The sequence below is a fragment of the Pelodiscus sinensis genome, chromosome 3 (assembly GCF_052426305.1).
Source record: "Pelodiscus sinensis isolate ZL-2025 chromosome 3, ASM5242630v1, whole genome shotgun sequence".
NCBI lineage: Eukaryota > Metazoa > Chordata > Testudines > Trionychidae > Pelodiscus > Pelodiscus sinensis.
The window spans coordinates 132276988-132294108 of NC_143054.1; the positions used below are offsets into that span (position 1 = coordinate 132276988).

Genomic DNA, 17121 nt, shown 5'->3' on the forward strand with positions numbered 1-17121 from the left:
AGCTTCTCTCTCTGCATTCAATCGATTTGCTCACTTCAAGAAGTGATTTAAGTTTTACTGCTTTTTAACAGAACTAAAAGAATAAGCTGAATTCTATTTCTTCTTACACTTCAGCAGAAATATTTGCTAAATTTCAATCTGGTCACATAGGTGTCACTGGGGATATAATTTATAAACAAAAGGTATGCAGAATTGGATTACAGGTTTAGTCTAGCCAGCAGAAATTTCATTTATTTACTAGTGATGATGAGTAAGATGAAAAGAACCTCATTTGATCCAGACCACAAGCTGACTTGGCTTCGCTGGTAGTTAGAAATAACATTTTTTTTTTACTTGTAAAATAGGTATGTTTGATCTTGAGAGAGTGAGTCAGCAAACACAGAACTGCAGGATGCCATTTGAAAATGCACTAAGAACTCGACTTTAAACAACTTCTCAAGATGGCTTTCTGTTTTCTGGCTCAGCATTGAAATCCCAAATTTACCAAAGGAAAGAGATTCTGCATCTTTTAATGAAAGATAAAACAACAATATAAACATACACAAATTTACAGAGAAAGGATCAAGTTTAATACATTTGGATTAAAAGGTGTTCTTTTTTAAATATGGTATAAAAATAAATGCAAGAAACATTAACAGAGAATATACAGACAACAGACAAAGACACAGGCTTTCTTTCTCAGTGTGAATACATCAGTGAAATGGAACCTGCTGTGCTAATTTTTGTGCAATAAATGTGATGTCATATGTATATTTATTAGTATATGCATTTTTTACATTTCTTCCAGTTTGTGAATGGACAGGATTTTTTAATAAACTGTGTCTAGCAGAAGCTTTTTTTTTTCACTGTACTTGAGCTTGCAGAAAATAAAATGACACAGATCCAGCTTGATATGAAGGAGGAAGTGAGCAGACAATTTTCGAAATGGAGGCATCGAAAGGTTAGAGTCCCTCGGAGTCTGTAATGCCTTAGTATACACAAAAGAAAACAAGTCAGGTCCTTGCTCATGCAACATCTTGTTCTACTCTCCTCTGATTCAGGCAATCAGTGAGCTACAAATATGTATAATGATTTGAGTCTGCTTCCATGCTACAAGGATGATCCTTTTAGTAGGACTGCACTAGACTGGTTAACCTCTTTGACGTGAGCGATTTCCCCTGAGGAAAAGATAAAAACAAAAAACAGAAGACAGAGGCATGATCACTGAAAACCTACTCAACAGCAAACACCTAGCAATTTGACAGTGATGTGGCAACAGTATGGGGGCACCAATGGGAGCTAACATCAAAACTTAATTTGCAAAAAAAGTTCTTTTTATACTTTGAACACCTGCAGAAAACTGAATCCAACACTGTCAACAGAAAGATTGTTTCACATAATTATCCAGAAAATTATAAGCTAGAGCAGGGGTGGGGATTTACAGGAAACAGTGGCTCAGTCTGCGTCACCTCATACAGCTCTCATTGTTCAGGAACAGCACAACGCGAACACTGGGAGCTGCAGGGCTCCATGCCGGGGGACGTTCAGGAAAACAAATCGTCCGCAGGCCTAGCACCGTCTAACCTTGATGAAACTGCATGCAGCCAGTGTGCCAGACATTCCCCACCGCTGCTATAGAGTATCATCCAAAAGGATCTATTTGTGCTTAACAGCAAGTCAACACTAAGCTTTTGCTGTTGGTCAGTCCTATCGCTTAAAATAGCTTCAAGAAGGATCCTACAATACAGCATGTCTCAGAAGGTGCCAAGATAAGTGTTCTGATACAAGTAGGAAAACATCCTTCCTGCAAGCTTTTAAGCTAAAGTTGCTGGGGTTTTGGGGAGAGTGGCGATGGGGGGGTTATATTTCTACTGTTTACAACAATCATTGTACAGGTGTACAACAAGTGTCTCACTTATACTGCTTTGAAGGCCCTTGGATTCCATTTCATTTCTTTGTTTGCATTTCTGTTGATATACAGTTATATTTTGGCATCTTAACTAATTCAGATAATAAAGTGGAATTAATGCACAGGGATCAGATCTAGAGTACAAGAGAAGAAAATCTATAGTTCAAGATAACTAGTGACTTTCTGCTGCTACTCACTGAGGGCATGTCTACACAACAGGGCAAAAGTCGAATTAAGCTATGCAACTTCAGCTACGTCAATTGCATAGCTGAAGTCGAAATAGCTTATTTTGGCTTTTGGCGCTGTTACTCCTCAGGAAATGAGGGTTACAGGAGTCTAAGTAAGAACTCCTCCAGCTCACCATTATTTTGAAATAATGGCTTGCTGTGTAGATGTGCTCTTTGTTATTTCAAAATAATATCCGTTATTCTGAAATAACGCTGTTGTGTAGACATACCCTGAAAGAGCAAGTAGATTTCAGAGACAATATGAGAAATGGGAAAAATCAAAAGTTCATTTAAAAAAATATCAACAGTAATTACATGGTAAACAAGCCTCTTTTTGTCCTGTCAGTAAAAACCTATTACTGTTATGTTTGTTGGTCTAATAAAACTCAGCTGTCTTACACAAATATATCTAATGCTGGTATTTATATTCACCATAAATTCAGTTTTTCTCTCACGGGGAAATTCAACTGTAAACATTTGCTGTAACATGATTCATCAGCGAATTAACTGGAAATAAATGAAATAAAATAACTCTTACATTTACAAGTTTAAAGACCAGAACTTTCAGTAGACCTGGATGCAATTTTTTCTTTGTACAAATTATTTTTTTAAGAGAACATGATCTGCTGTGCTGGATTATATGAATTGATCATCAAATTTGGTATGCTGCCACTGTCAGTAAGAATACCTGGCATTTCAGAAGAAAGCAAGCTTGTTCTCATCCACTCTTATCTCTACCTCCAACCACCTCACTTGCTTACCCACATCCCATTTTACAATGTTTAGAGGCTGCACATGAAGCAACCATTTTTTGCAACACTTTTGATGTGCATATCCACTTGTACTGTTCCAGCCTGCAAATTATATAATTTGTTCAGCAGCTAATGAAACCTATGAAATATTTTACTTATTTCTGCCAATAGGATAAGGATACTTTAAAAACATTATTATAGCTTAGGTACAAATCTATTTTGCACTCTTGCATTAAATATGTTCATATTTTTAATATTTATGTGGGTGTTGAAATTAACATAAGATTGGATCCCTAATATTTTAAATATTATGAACATGATTAGATTTGTTTTAAAAGTCAAGCTGAAAGGTAAGCGGTCTCAGAGAAGTTACAGATCTGTCAGTGATCAATGATTAAAATTAATTTATAATGAAATTTTAAGTCTAAAGCTTATTTATATATAAATTCCCCTGCATGAATGATTACTCCAACTTTATTTGGGTTCAGTCTGTCTTTGTCCATGGTTAGCCTTAGAAATAAAGCAGTCTTTCCCAAACTGAAATATTGGGAAAACCCTTAACATTATATTCTTTTCAATACTTTTTTTATGGTGGCAAAGACTGTCACATCTGTTGTATGTTAATCGGCAGGACAATTTAAGGAGAGATTTTCAAAGGAATCTAATTGAGTTTTGCACCCACCTCCCATTGAATTTCAATAGCATTTGAGTGGTTAAATCCTCTAGGCCCGTGGTTCCTAACACGGTGCCCGCGGGCGCCAGGGCGCCCGCGGGGGCATTTCAATGTGCCCGCCAGGTGCTCAGGGCTGGCCTGGTCCCGGGCACATGGCGCAAGGGCGCTTGCGGGGGGAGCGCGCTTGGCGGGGGGAGCGCCGGGCGCGCGGCACTCGGCGGGAGGCGGTGGGGGGGAGCGCCGGCCCCGGGCGCGTGGATGGGGGGGGCCGCCCCCGGGCGCGCGGCTGGGGGGGGCACCCCCGGTCCCCGCCCCCTGGTGCCCGGCGGGCAAACGGCCACGCCCCCTGGCGCCCGACAACCTAAAAGGTTGGGGACCACTGCTCTAGGCTGATTTAAAAATCCCAGCAAAATACATAAGCATATGAAATGAAATTATTCACAAGTAATATTAAGTATTTATTTTAGTACATGGCTATGTGCAAATGGGCTTTACAATTTTCTGAAGATCTTGAATTAATGAACTCCCTCCTGTGAAGTCTTTGTTGGTTTGACTTGGACGTTAATTTGTATAACAGTGCATTCTCCTGAACAAGGATCAAAGAAAACTGCACAGATCAGCAATTAACAGCACTGTGGCAAAGCATTTGTTACAAAATCAGACAACAGAAGATTCTTACTCAGCTTTTAGCTGCAAATACAATACCAGCACCAGGTTCTCAAAGTTTAGAAATTCATGAAGCTTTTGGTGAACTACAGCCAAGTTCTGATCCCTTTCCTCTGCAGTGGTTTTAGGGAGATATTTATGATAACTTGTAAAAATGAGGCAATTTTGATCCAAAACCAAGCAAATGATGGCAGTTTTGATTAAGTTACCTTGAATTTTGAGACACACACAATGTGTTTCATACATTATTTTAAATTTGCAGAAAGTGGTCATGACCAATTTTTAGTCTTTACAAATTAGCCTTAAATTAAAAACATGACAGTTGAACATAACACAGATGCACAAAACAACAGAGGTGAATGATGGAAAAACCCCCATAAAGCATTAATTCATAAGAACATAAGAACATAAGAATGGCCGTACTGGGTCAGACGAAAGGTCCATCTAGCCCAGTAGCCTGTCTGCCAACAGTGGCCAGCACCAGGTGCCCCGGAGGGGGTGGACCGAAGACACAATGATCAAGCGATTTATCTCGTGCCATCCGTCTCCAGGGACACCATTCATACTCCCTGGCTAATAGTCTTTTATGGACCTAACCTCCATGAATTTATCTAGCTTCTCTTTAAACTCTATTATAGTTCTAGCCTTCACAGCCTCCTCTGGCAAGGAGTTCCACAGGTTGACTATGTGCTGTGTGAAGAAGAACTTTCACTTATTAGTTTTAAACCTGCTACCCATTCATTTCATTTGGTGAAATTCCTTCTATATTGCTCTCCTACTATGTTTTCCAATCTTTGGCCACTCTTGTTTTCAAATTTCCAAGCAAGGGGCTGCCCTTCTTCTCTGGGAAGTTATGCCATTGCTTTAAAAATATGAAATGTAGTATCAGCTGAACAATGTGCATAAAACTTCACATATACCATTCTAAAAGATCTTAAGAGCTATATTTTACAATTAAGGTGTGGTTCTGGTCAGAAAAGAGACTATTTAAACATGGTAGCTTCTTATTCATCAGCCATGCTTCCTTTGTGCATCCATTCTATTTATATGTATACATGGAGCCAAAGCAGCTAAGAGACAGTTAGACTGCAGTCTGGCTTGGACATTAAATAAAACTGATTAAGGCCAGATCTACAATTACCCTGAGATTGATGCTCCAGAGATCAACCTTCGGGGTTCGATTCAGCTAGTCTAGTAAGGACCCACTAAATTGACCACTGATAGCACCTCTATTGATTTCCGTACTCCACGGGGATTGCCAGGAGTAAAAGAAGTTAATGGCAGAGTTTCTCCCATCGACCTCCCACAGTGAGGCCACCACAGAAACTCAACTTTAGGTACATCAACTGCAGCTACTCTATTCTTGTAGCTGTAGTTGTGTGTCTTAGGTCAACTTTCTCGCGAGTAGAGACGTGGCCTCTGTTCTAACTTGCAAAATGTTTACCTCAAGGTCTAGAAAGCTGTACACTTCAAATCCATTCTAAAGTGTACTTCTACTCTGAAAGCTGGCTCTTTAAAGTTATCATGGTAGGATTTCATATTTATTGCCTCTCAACAATTTCCAGATGTGCTTATTTCACAAAAAAAGTTATTTTTATCTAGATGTCACCTCTCCTATATCATTCAGTGAACAGAGAGTTGAGTTGGGCTCTTTTTTCCTTATGAATCGTCACTGTAATACAGGTTTTTCAGGCCAAATTATTATGTAAGTAACTGACACCTGTGCTTCTCCATTAAGAGTGGGAGTAAGACAGGTGTAACTGACTGGTATTTAGTAAACAATTCCGTAGATAAAATACAAAAAGCAATAGAGTGCATCTCTTGCTCAAATATATTTAATTTGGGGCGACTAACAGCAGTATAACAATAGACAATTGTTTGAATCACAACAATCAACGGATATGCTTCTGAATACTCGCAGGCAACACAGCTATTGAATAATAAAATAATATTGATACATGGTTATTTTACAGAGCATTACGGCAAGGCCCATATCTGAATTTTTGTAAAAGTTTCAGGATGTTCTAATGCAGCAATTTTGTCTGTTCCAATGCAGCAATTTTGTCTGCACAGGTGCAACTGAGAGAACACTATTGTCTTGCAAATGAAATATAGATAACAATTCTGTTATAACAGACAGGCTAAACTGGAATCCAACTCAAATACTGTGCTAGCTTTAGAAGCTAACAGAAGAGAGAGTAAAATATCGGCAAACTGAGCAAGTATGACTTTGAATATAGACAGTAAGCAGATGTGTTGATTATGGGGCTAATATTTTTATATAGTTAACATTTTTTAGAATACAACTAATTGTACTTTAAAGTTTATAGGATTAGGGAGAAAATTACACAATCAGTTAACCCAAATAAGCAATTTTAGGAATTATTTAGAGCCAGAAAGAAATATGTATAATCTTATCCAACTAAAGTCTATATTAGAACATAAGACACACTTACTTTTTTAAGTATCAGAGGGGTAGCCGTGTTAGTCTGAATCTGCAAAAGCGACGAGGAGTCCTGTGGCACCTTATAGACTAACTGAAGTGTAGGAGCATAAGCTTTCGTGGGCAAAGACCCACTTCATCAGATGCATGAAACATGCATCTGACGAAGTGGGTCTTTGCCCACGAAAGCTTATGCTCCTACACTTCAGTTAATCTATAAGGTGCCACAGGACTCCTCGTCGCTTTTACTTTTTTAAGTATCACCTCATTAATATCTCATATAACTCACAAAAATGCTAGCAACAATGTCAATAACATCAGTTACTTGCTTATAGAAGATAACATTAAAGCTCCATATAAGCGAGTACTGAAACACATAGAAGAGGAAAGATAGAGGGGTGGAAGATGACATTTAACCTTTAAAAAGGTAAATTCTCTTTATTTCTGCTCCTGTTGAAGCAAGTTCAACAGCCCCTTTTTATGTTTCTTCATTATTAGAGCAGATGCTACTCAGTTTCATCAATATTTCTCAAAGCTACTAGTAATAAAAATCCCAAGCACCTCACTGTGTAATAGATGCACAGTATGCACACTGACACGAACATAATGTGATCAAGAAATTTCACCAAACCCTTTGCTCTCTGTTATTCATTTGTTTATGTGTTAAACACCTGTGGCTTGCTGGCAATAAAGTTGGTTTCTATATGAGAAACTTCCAAGTGTAACCCCAGATATCTACAAATAAAGGCTTTGATAGTGATGGGTAGGGTCTCTGAGGAGATTAAGGAGACTAAAATAAATACTTTTATAGATTTTAGCCAGCCATTATTCCCCTTAACATGGTGTTCTGGGCCACAAATTCTTCCCCATCTTCCACATATAGCTGTGCCTGATGTCCCACAAATATGCTTCTGCTTCAGGAAGTAGGAAGAAGCAAGATTTATGGAGCTTATGCCAGTGTTTTCACCACAACAGTGGCACCAAGGAGCTCAACAGGCTTTGCAGAAGGTGTGAGATTCAGGGTAGGATCAAGATTCCTCTTCCCTTCAACCTGTTGTAAGGATTTGCACTGCGATGGCTAGAGAGGAGGACATGCAAGATAGCAGCCAATGATGTAGCTCCCCTAAGACCACCTTGTAAGGAGCTGGATAATTGACAAGAGTGAAGAAAGGAGGAGCAAATGGCTCTTGGAGAGAGCGGATTTCCTAGTTTTGCTATTTCCCGCATTTTTCCAAAACCAGCTAGTACCTTATCACTGTCTCTCCCTCTAAGTGTTTCTCCTTCTATTCCTTAACAGGTGGCTCTTCCTGTCAATGAAATGTTAAGCCTTCCCTAGACTGGGGCCTGGGAGAAAGGTTGACATGCTTAACAGTTGAAGTGTGGAATAGGAAATAAATAAGCTTCAGAGGATAAAATTATCAAAAGCTGCTTATGTGACAGAAGCTTAAGGTCTCATGAGAGTATGAGATCACTTGCATACTTTTCAAAATCACTTGCATACTTTTCAAAATTGTGCTCTTATATCACTTGCAAAATTTTACGCAGAGTTTGTGTGTGAGTTTAAAATGGGACTGATTTATGAATTGATTTTATTTTCCTCTGAGACTGCAACAGTGACCAATGGGGAGTAATCAAATATTATTAAAGACTGACACAACAGGGAAAGATGGAGGCAGAGGTTACATAAGGTGAAGTATATTTGAAGTACTAGGCTCTACTCATTTGTATCTCAAACCTAACCTGACAAATATGGTCTTGGTACTCTGGAGCAAATCCTGGAGCCTTGCTCTGGCAAAACTTCATTAGAAATGGAATAAGATGCTGCTCTTTATTTTGGTTAATTGTTGGCTGAATGGGATAGGAAATGCTATTTCCTATCCTGAATCACGATGAAATTTGAAATCTTGAAAATGGTGAGAGTCATCAAAATCCTTCATTTCTATTACTGTGAAATGTTTTGTTTTGATTCTAGCCATATTTTACCTAAAATATTTAGCTTCAATTTTGAAATATAAAGAAAGTTTGAAGCAAGAAACTAGATTTTTTTAAAGAAAATGTCAGAATGATTTTTTTGATAATTTGGGAATGTGAGGACACTCACAGAAATTTAATACTTTCCCCTAAAATGTTTCAGTTTTGACAAATTGGCTAGCTTGGTTTTCTAATTAGAAATGATTCACTTTAAAACTCCTGAACAACTCTAACTGTTGGTTAGGAAATTAGTATGTTTAGCCTCTCAAAATTGGCTTCCGGGAAAATACTTCATAAGTTTAACTTAAAAATCCCTTATCATTCTGTATTAGATTTGTAGTGTCTGATGACTGAGGTTTCATTAAGTTCCTTTCATTATTACATATGGAATCCTATATGTTTGTCCACAAAGATCCCTCAAGAATGATAACATAAAAGACAATCTCACCTCTATTGTTTAACATGGCCCTAAAATGATTTGATGTAAAACAAGTTGTACAATAAGAGTACGTCTAGACTACGTTCTTTTTTTTGAGAGAGGTTTTAGAGGGCTTGTTTTTTTAACAAGTTCAGTGCTAATTTGTATATCTTCTTCCGATTGCTTTTTCGAAAGCGTTCTTTTTGAAAAAGCGGTTTAGACGTGGTTCTTTAAAAAAAAAACCTTTTCGAAAGAACCCTTCTTCCTCAAAAAATGAGGTGTGCAGGATTCTTTCGAAAAAGTTTTTTTTTTTTTTTTAAGAACTGCATCTAAACTGCTTTCTTTTTTTAAATAAATGCTTTCGAAAAAGCGATTGGAAGAAGATATGCAAATTAGCACTGAATTTCCATGTCTCCTTTCAAAACAAGAATGTAGTCTAGATGTACCCTAAGTACAAAGGACAATTTAAACAATCTGAATTTCCTTCTGTATGCCACAATTTGACACATCAATGCTAAGTGATATTTTGTTGAGCCATTGTGCAAATTGGCTGTGTTTAATGGTCCTGACAATTTCTCATCTCATGCATGAAGTACTCCAATGTTTGCTCATTGAGCTGGAGATAACAACATCATGGGACACTAGTAAATATGCCTATAATCCTAGCAGGAGTGGATGTCTCAGGGATTTAGCACTGAGCCCTATAAAACCTTTCTGCTCAAGGTCACTGGTTCACATTTCACTGAATAGGTAATGAGTGAAGGTTACTATCACATACTGGTTGCTTGGTATACTACATAGAATGAATTTGGTCAGGTGGTCTTGTTTTGTTGTGGGTGTATATCCATATAACAAAGCACAAACAAACCTGAAATTTGTACATGTGTTGTCTGCATCTGCGGTGAGGCGAGATAGCTCACTGGATATGGAAATAAAACTAGCCAACCACCTTAGAGCCAATCCTTTAAATTTTTACTTCAAGAACACTGAGCACAGCAGGGTAGAAGAAACTGGCACTGCTAGCTATTCTGGACACAGATGGAAAACTTCAATAGACTGTCAGTCTAGCACCTTTCATGAGTCCCATATTTCTTTGAAAAGTTAAAAACACAAGTCGTCCTCCAAGGACTTCTCTCTTCCTTTGATTTTAGGTGTTATCCTTTACATAACAGTTAGCATATAGAAACATTTATTTTTGTTTCTATACTTAATTACCAGAGTGGACTGAAATTTCATTATTTAAGTTCTATATGATTTTTTTCATAAAAGTTTGATTTAATAAAAATGTCCCCAAAGAATTATGATTAGAAATGTCATAGAAAAAATTCTTGCATTCTTATAATTTTTCATATTTTAAAAAGGTTTTTTTTTTTAATTCTCACCAAAATGTGTCAGGGTGTTTCTATCAGCTTTATTTATTATATATGAAAGGAGATGGGATAGTATTTAAATACATTACTGAAGTCCTACAAAAAGGAGAGTTTTAAAAAAGGAAGATATTATTTGGCACTGGTGAGTCTACATCTGGAGTATTTTATCCAGTTTTGGGGTCCCCACTACATAAGGGATGTGCACAAATTGGAGAGAGTCCAGCAGAGGACAATACAAATTATTAGGGTGTTGGGGCATATGACTTATGGAGAGAGGCTAAGAGAACTGGGCTTATTTAGTCTGCAGAAGAGAAGGGGGGGGGGATTTTAATAGCAGCCTTCAACTACCTGAAGGGAGGTTCCAAAGAGGATGGAATTAGGTTGTTCTCAGTGGTAGCAGATAGCAGAATTACTTGTGACTCAATCTAACCCTCAGTATTTTTCTCATGCAAACTACAACAGAAGTTGTTGAGAGTGAGGATATAAGAATTAGGAGTCTTTATGAAAAAATATCAAAACAAAATTGTTTAGCCATCAAGGCTGAGATCTGAATCAGGAAGTACTCCTGGTTTCTAATCCAGTTACTGTCACCGATGATCTGGGTGATGGGTTTATGCCTAGAGCTTATTAAGGCCATATTTCTAAACAGATACTTTTGCTTGGAATCTATCTTTGTATACAGACAAATAGGACATTGTATATATGAATGTGGGCAGCTATGCTCGCAAGTGAGCAACCTAGTGCAGAGGTACTCCTGTTAGGAAGCAACAAGTCTGCATTGTTGCTATTTGGTGTGTATGCATGTGTACTACACAGTGGCAGCTGAAATGCCAGTGTTTGAATATTTGGCCCTTTGTATCTCAACAGACACAGTTGGTATGAACAGGACCTCCCTTAAAAGTGATGTGGACTTGAGTTTTTCTGACCAAAAAAAAAAAAAAAAAGATACCACAGACAATAGAATCATATTGCAAATATATAGCTCTCATTTTAGGGCCAATTCTGGAAGTTGCCAAGAGTCCATTGTTTTCAATGGTAGTTTTGGCACCACACAGATTTTCAGCACCTTGCCTGTCCAGAACCTTCTTACATCCTGCTAGTGGTGGGAGAAATGAGGAGATTGAAAGCCAGAACAACAATTCTAGCAAACTACTTTCTGATTCCACCCATTTTCCCCCTCACTTGCTCCTCTTTAGTGCTTTATTCATCCTAAAATCTTTCCCCCTGCCCAGACTGTCTTTCCCTGACATTCTTTCTTTTAAGCCACACTTTTGCCCCATTGTTCGTACCCTATCTAGAATTATTATTACTTAATGCAAATTTCCCTTGTCTGTGGCATCTGCCTTTGTTCTGGGGTATAGGATGACAAAGTTCAAAAGACAAAAGTTAATACATGGTGTGAAGGATAGGAGGAAAAGTGGGAAGAGGTGATACATGAATGAGAATGAATATACAGTGCAGAAAAATTAAAACTTACTTTGGGTAACATTCTTCAACTATTTACTGTGCATTAAATTTAACATTCTAGCTAATATTTCATCTGGATTTTATCTTTATAGAGGACATTAATATAGAATATTGATATATATTATATATTAGCAATCACAGCTAAATATAGAATATTAATATATATTATATATTAGCAAACACAACTAAATTTTCTTCTCAACAGCATTAAGCAGACTAAAATAATTTCTTTTGCAATGTACCCATAGCAAGGCCACTTTTGGATCAAAACTCCCACAATTATCCTAGTTATTATAGGTTGCCAGTCAGAAAAAGTCTCACTCTCAAAGGTCACATTATGCTGTAATTGTTCCCATGTTTTCTCTACTAGGGCAGTCTTGATTACATAAGACAGGAATTTCTATTACACATTGCAGTGAAAGAAAGTATGACTGTTACGTTATAAAGTTGTTTTATAGACCAACCTCTTTAAACAATACACAAATCACAGTGAAACATGCTGTGGCAACACCACCATGCAAAAAAAAAGGGTTTTTGTTTCATGGCTATTTATTTATTTTTTAGTGGGTTTTACCTAACAACTTTTACCTGGAGTTTTAGTGACTTTGTCCCATTGAATCCAAATTAGTTTCTGAATGTACAAGGTAAGTTACCCAATATGTATTAAAGGAAACCTTTACAATAAAATATCACAAATATTGTTTTCTTTTAGCATGTGAGATATCCTCACAGTGTCATAGAACTTTGTTCTTTCACTTGACTTGTTTCTTTTTTGTTTAGCATAAAATAAATTTATTTTAAGGAGTTAACAACTCATTATACAGGAGGCTGTTTATGAGAATGGTCACTCCTCCCCTGGAAACTAAAAACAAAAACCATGGTCTTTGCTGAAGCTCTTTATATTTTTCATTTCAACACACACAGCTCCATTAACCAACTGTCACAGCAAAAGCCACAACAAACACACACAGCAGCGTGAACTGCACAATTCAATAGACAATGCAGACAAACTTGAGTATAATCCAAGATCTTTCTACCTCTTTTCATAACAGGTTAGTGCTCGCCCTCAGTGTTGGTGTACAGTTTTTATGGCATGGAAAAATAGGGATGTTTCTGCCCTACAAAAATAAATGTGTTGAATGCTTTAGTTTGAACTTGCACAATGTCAAAAAAGACCCAAAGACACTGGCACAAATAAAAATAATCCAGTAAGTGAGGACATCAGTGGAAATCATGGTTGCTGGTGAAAAAATTGTGGAGAGGAAATCCACCAAATTCCATTATTACCTTGCTACAACATCTTTCAAAAATAAATTCTTACTTTTCAGTGAATAAGGAATGGAGCAGAATTGAAGAGTGTAGGCAGGAATTTTGGCTGTTTGTACTTCGTCATTGAAACAATATTCAAACAAACCTCTAGTGCACTATAAGCATCAACTGCTCACAGGGCACCTTTGAATCTGAGAAACATTACTGGGTTTGAGAGAAGTTGGGGATAGTTGTCATGGATTACTTCCCACACCCCCATTATAAAATTGGTAAAGACCCCACTTAGTACAAAGTAGGAATAGCAAAAAGAAAGGAAGCCAGTGCATTAAAAAACACATCAAACACAGTTTATAAAGCCATAGTGCATCCACAGCTTGAATACTGTGTGCAATTCTGATCATCTGCCAAAAATGTTATATTAGAACCAGATACTGAGATGGGCAACAAAAATCAGTAGGGAGGTGGAACAGCTTCCATGTGAAGAGAGATTAAAAAGTGGCACTGTTCTGCGTAGAAAAGAGATGACTAAGGGGGACTATAACAGAGGTTTGCAAAATCATGAATGGTGTGGAGAAAGTGAATAGTGAAGTGTTATTTACTCCTTCATATAACAGAATCACCATGGATCAGCCAATGAAATTAATAGGCATCAAGTTTAAAAAAAAACATAAGGAAGTCCTCCTTCACACAATGAGAAGTCAACTCATTGCCAGGGTGCTGCCAGGGTGCTGTGGAGGCCAAAACTATATCTGGGCGCAAAAAGGAATTAGAAAAGTTCATGGGGGATAGATCCATCCATGGCTATTAGCCAAGGACACGTTATTGCTCCAGGTATCCTTGAACCTCTGATTCCCAGCTACTGGACAACAGGAGATAGATCCCTTGATAACAGCACTGTTCTGTTCTTCTGAAGTGTCTAGTACTGGCCACTTTCAGAAGTCTGGATGCTGGGCTAGATGGACTCTGCATGTCTCATCTTATGATGCACTAGGAAAAGTAATAGCATGAAACATATTTCCAGGGGTTCCTTTAGTTTAATAAAAAAATGAAGAGTGAATTAACTCAATTTTCTAGGATTTATTTTATGTTCCTTAATGCAAACAGTATGGCTCCCACAGGCCCATTCCTCCATGTATGGCCACAGTGATAACCTAGTTTTCTCTGAGGTTAGTCAGTAGGGCTATGTCTACACAGCAGTGTTATTATGGAATGCGCATCTACACAGGAAGCCATTATTTCGAAATAATGTTGAGCTGGAGGACTTCTTACTCCAACTCCTGTAACCTTCATTTCATGAGGAGTAAAGGAAGTTGAAGGAAGAGAGTTCGTCCTTCGACTTCCTGCTGTGTAGACAGTGCCAAAAGCTGAATTAAGCTATTTCGACTTCCGCTATGCAACTGACGTAGCTGAAATTACATATCTTAATTCGACTTTTGCCCTGCTGTGTAGATGTGTCCTAAAAGGAGAGAGAGCTGGAGGAGGGCTGTAAGGAAAGCCTAGTTCGAATCAGTCATTTCTATGTAAGTTATAAATTTGCATGAATGCAAAACTTTATCTGTTGTCATAGAGAAGGAGGAAAAGTGAGGGACTAGGGGGGTGGTAGGAAGAAGGGTGTTTCATGGATCAGGCTTATGAGTTTGCCAAAGTAACAAACTTACCACATTGCGTGTGAATTTCTCAAAAGATGTTCGACGATCCAGTGTGTTTTCCAACTTAAATTAAAAACGGGGGCATAAAAAAGAAAAGAAAAGAAAAGAAAAGAAAAGAAAAGAAAAGAAAAGAAAAGAAAAGAAAAGAAAAGGGGGGAAAGAAGAAGAGCAAGAAACAAATAGAGCAGAAAAGAAGGAATGATGAAAAGATGGACTGCAAAACAAAGCTCATGTACAAATCAAGAAGCAAAAGTAGGTATGATGCTACTAATGAATGCCTTTTATATAACAATGGACGGGCAAAGCAGTTATACTACCAGACAAAACAACTTTTCTCATATGGATCATACTGGTTTGATTAAAAAGAAAAACTGAAAAGAAAAAAAAATGGAGAGCATTTCTTATGTTAAAGAACGGACATTTGCAAAACTTAAGGGACTTTGCATTCACAGTAGCAGCTCTCAGGAACTTTTAACATTTCTCCAGATTGGATGGTTCAGAAACTAATATTTGAAAAAAAACCCATACAGTACTTCCACATAATTTTTAGGTTGTCATATTATTCATAGTTTTGTATTATTGTGATCATAATTAGCTTATTACTATTACTGCATAGCGTAGTGGGACTGATTTTGTGGACAGTGTTCTCAGCTGATTGCAATAGGATTTCAGAATTCAGGATAGTTGTAGAATTAGGCCCACTTGTAACAAGCAACAATTTCATTACACAGTTTTGCATTGTTAAGTGTTTTGGAAGTTCCTTGTATTCAGAACTTTGACCCTGTATCAAGTAATCTGCTCCTCACACTGAGGGGCTTGTCTATGCAGATCTCAAGTGTCATGCATCAGGGTAGGATGTTTTGTTTGCATAAGTGAGACATGATCTCACTTTCTTATTAGATTCCTAACCTGATAAAAAACTAGACATATAAAAAAGGGAGAAAAAGAGAAATCCAAGAGTACTTTTAAAAAAAAAATTAAATCAGAAGTTATTCATGTGGATTAGATCAATTTTAAGAAATTTGTAGGATTTGTAAATAAAAATAAAGAAAGGAGAATTAGCAAATTTGCAAATCTGAAAGACTATACTGTGTGTATTTTACTTTATTTAACTGTTGCTTGGTAACAGAAAGAGTGCTACAATGTGGGATGTAAAATTTAAAAAAAGGTTTGCTAATTTAACTTATTAAAACATACACACATGCAGGATACATTAATCAAACTACTGTATATATGTGACCCGCTAAATAAGCCAACCTGGTCACCTACCAGATATCCAGTTGCACTTTCACAAAGGAGAGAAAGGCCTGTAGTGCAGCAAACTTAACCATCACCAAGTACTGTGGCAACAAAAAGATAAGCTGGACCAATACCTTTTTCTTGGCCTGTAGCAGCTCCTGGTAGGCACTGGATCGTAGAAAACGAGGATAGGAATCACTTTTCATCAGTTTGTAAATGTGCTCCTAAAGAGAAAAGACATACATTTATAAAACTGAGATTTTGAATTGATGTTTTGAAAACAAGATGCAGTGGACTGAGATAAAAAAGATAGATAATAGAATATTTAATGCAATTATTGATCGATACTAGAGATGATCTTACTATATATTTTAGAAATGTGCATCTATCTGCGAGTCCATTTGTTCAAGAACTCCTCCTAGGACCAGCAAATTTGGTATGCGGCTTCCTTTTATCATAATTTAAAGCAAGGCAAGGCTTGGTTGTGCCAAGACAATGGGATATGACTGGAATTCAATTATTCCTCATACAATATAAATGGAGGGATCTTGTAGGAGGGAGTTATACTGTAGAATGACCACAGGGGCAGCAAGGGGGCCAGAGATGGGGACCAGGACAGTTATAACCCCATTGGACCAGCAGAGGCAAGGATGGAGAAAGGGACATCTATCTATTATATATTTCAGAATTTGTCTGTTTGTGTGTCTATCTGTTCCCCAGATGAGGAACATGTACCCCTTCCCTAGCTGTGCCCGCTGCAGCTGCAGTGGCCATGCACAGGCACATCCCACCTGACTCCAAACTGCTATGGTGAGAGGGGGCTGGAATTGTCCTCTCTCTCTGAGGAAACCTGCATACTGAACCCCTCATCGCCACCTTCCAGAACAATGATTTAAATGGAAGAAATCAAAACTTGAGTTAAGGACCTGAACAACACCGGGTAAATCTTCCAGTTATTAATATATTTTATGGAAGTAGCACTGGTTGCAGTTCTAGGGTTAAGGCTGAGTGGACTTTTGTTACTAGATTCCACTAATTTGTCATGTGTGAATATGACAGTAAGCCATCCCCTTAAATAACAGCACTTGT

General features: G+C 37.6%; 1 protein-coding gene across 3 annotated transcripts in view; it reads right to left on the reverse strand.

Moving 5' to 3' along the window:
• Positions 1 to 291: 291 nt before the first annotated feature.
• Positions 292 to 17121, reverse strand: part of RGS7 (regulator of G protein signaling 7) — a 375675-nt gene continuing 358845 nt past the window's right edge. Inside the window, exons 16-18 of one of the 3 annotated variants that reach the window (XM_089777370.1) lie at positions 16167 to 16256; positions 14803 to 14856; positions 12092 to 12993 (exon numbers count right to left, since the gene is read on the reverse strand). In XM_089777370.1, coding sequence (XP_089633496.1) covers positions 12919 to 12993; positions 14803 to 14856; positions 16167 to 16256 — 219 coding nt within the window. In that variant the 3' untranslated portion in view covers positions 12092 to 12918. Of the gene's footprint in view, positions 1158 to 12091; positions 12994 to 14802; positions 14857 to 16166; positions 16257 to 17121 lie in introns of those variants that run through there. The other 2 variants (XM_075924826.2, XM_075924832.2) reach the window with 2 other exon arrangements.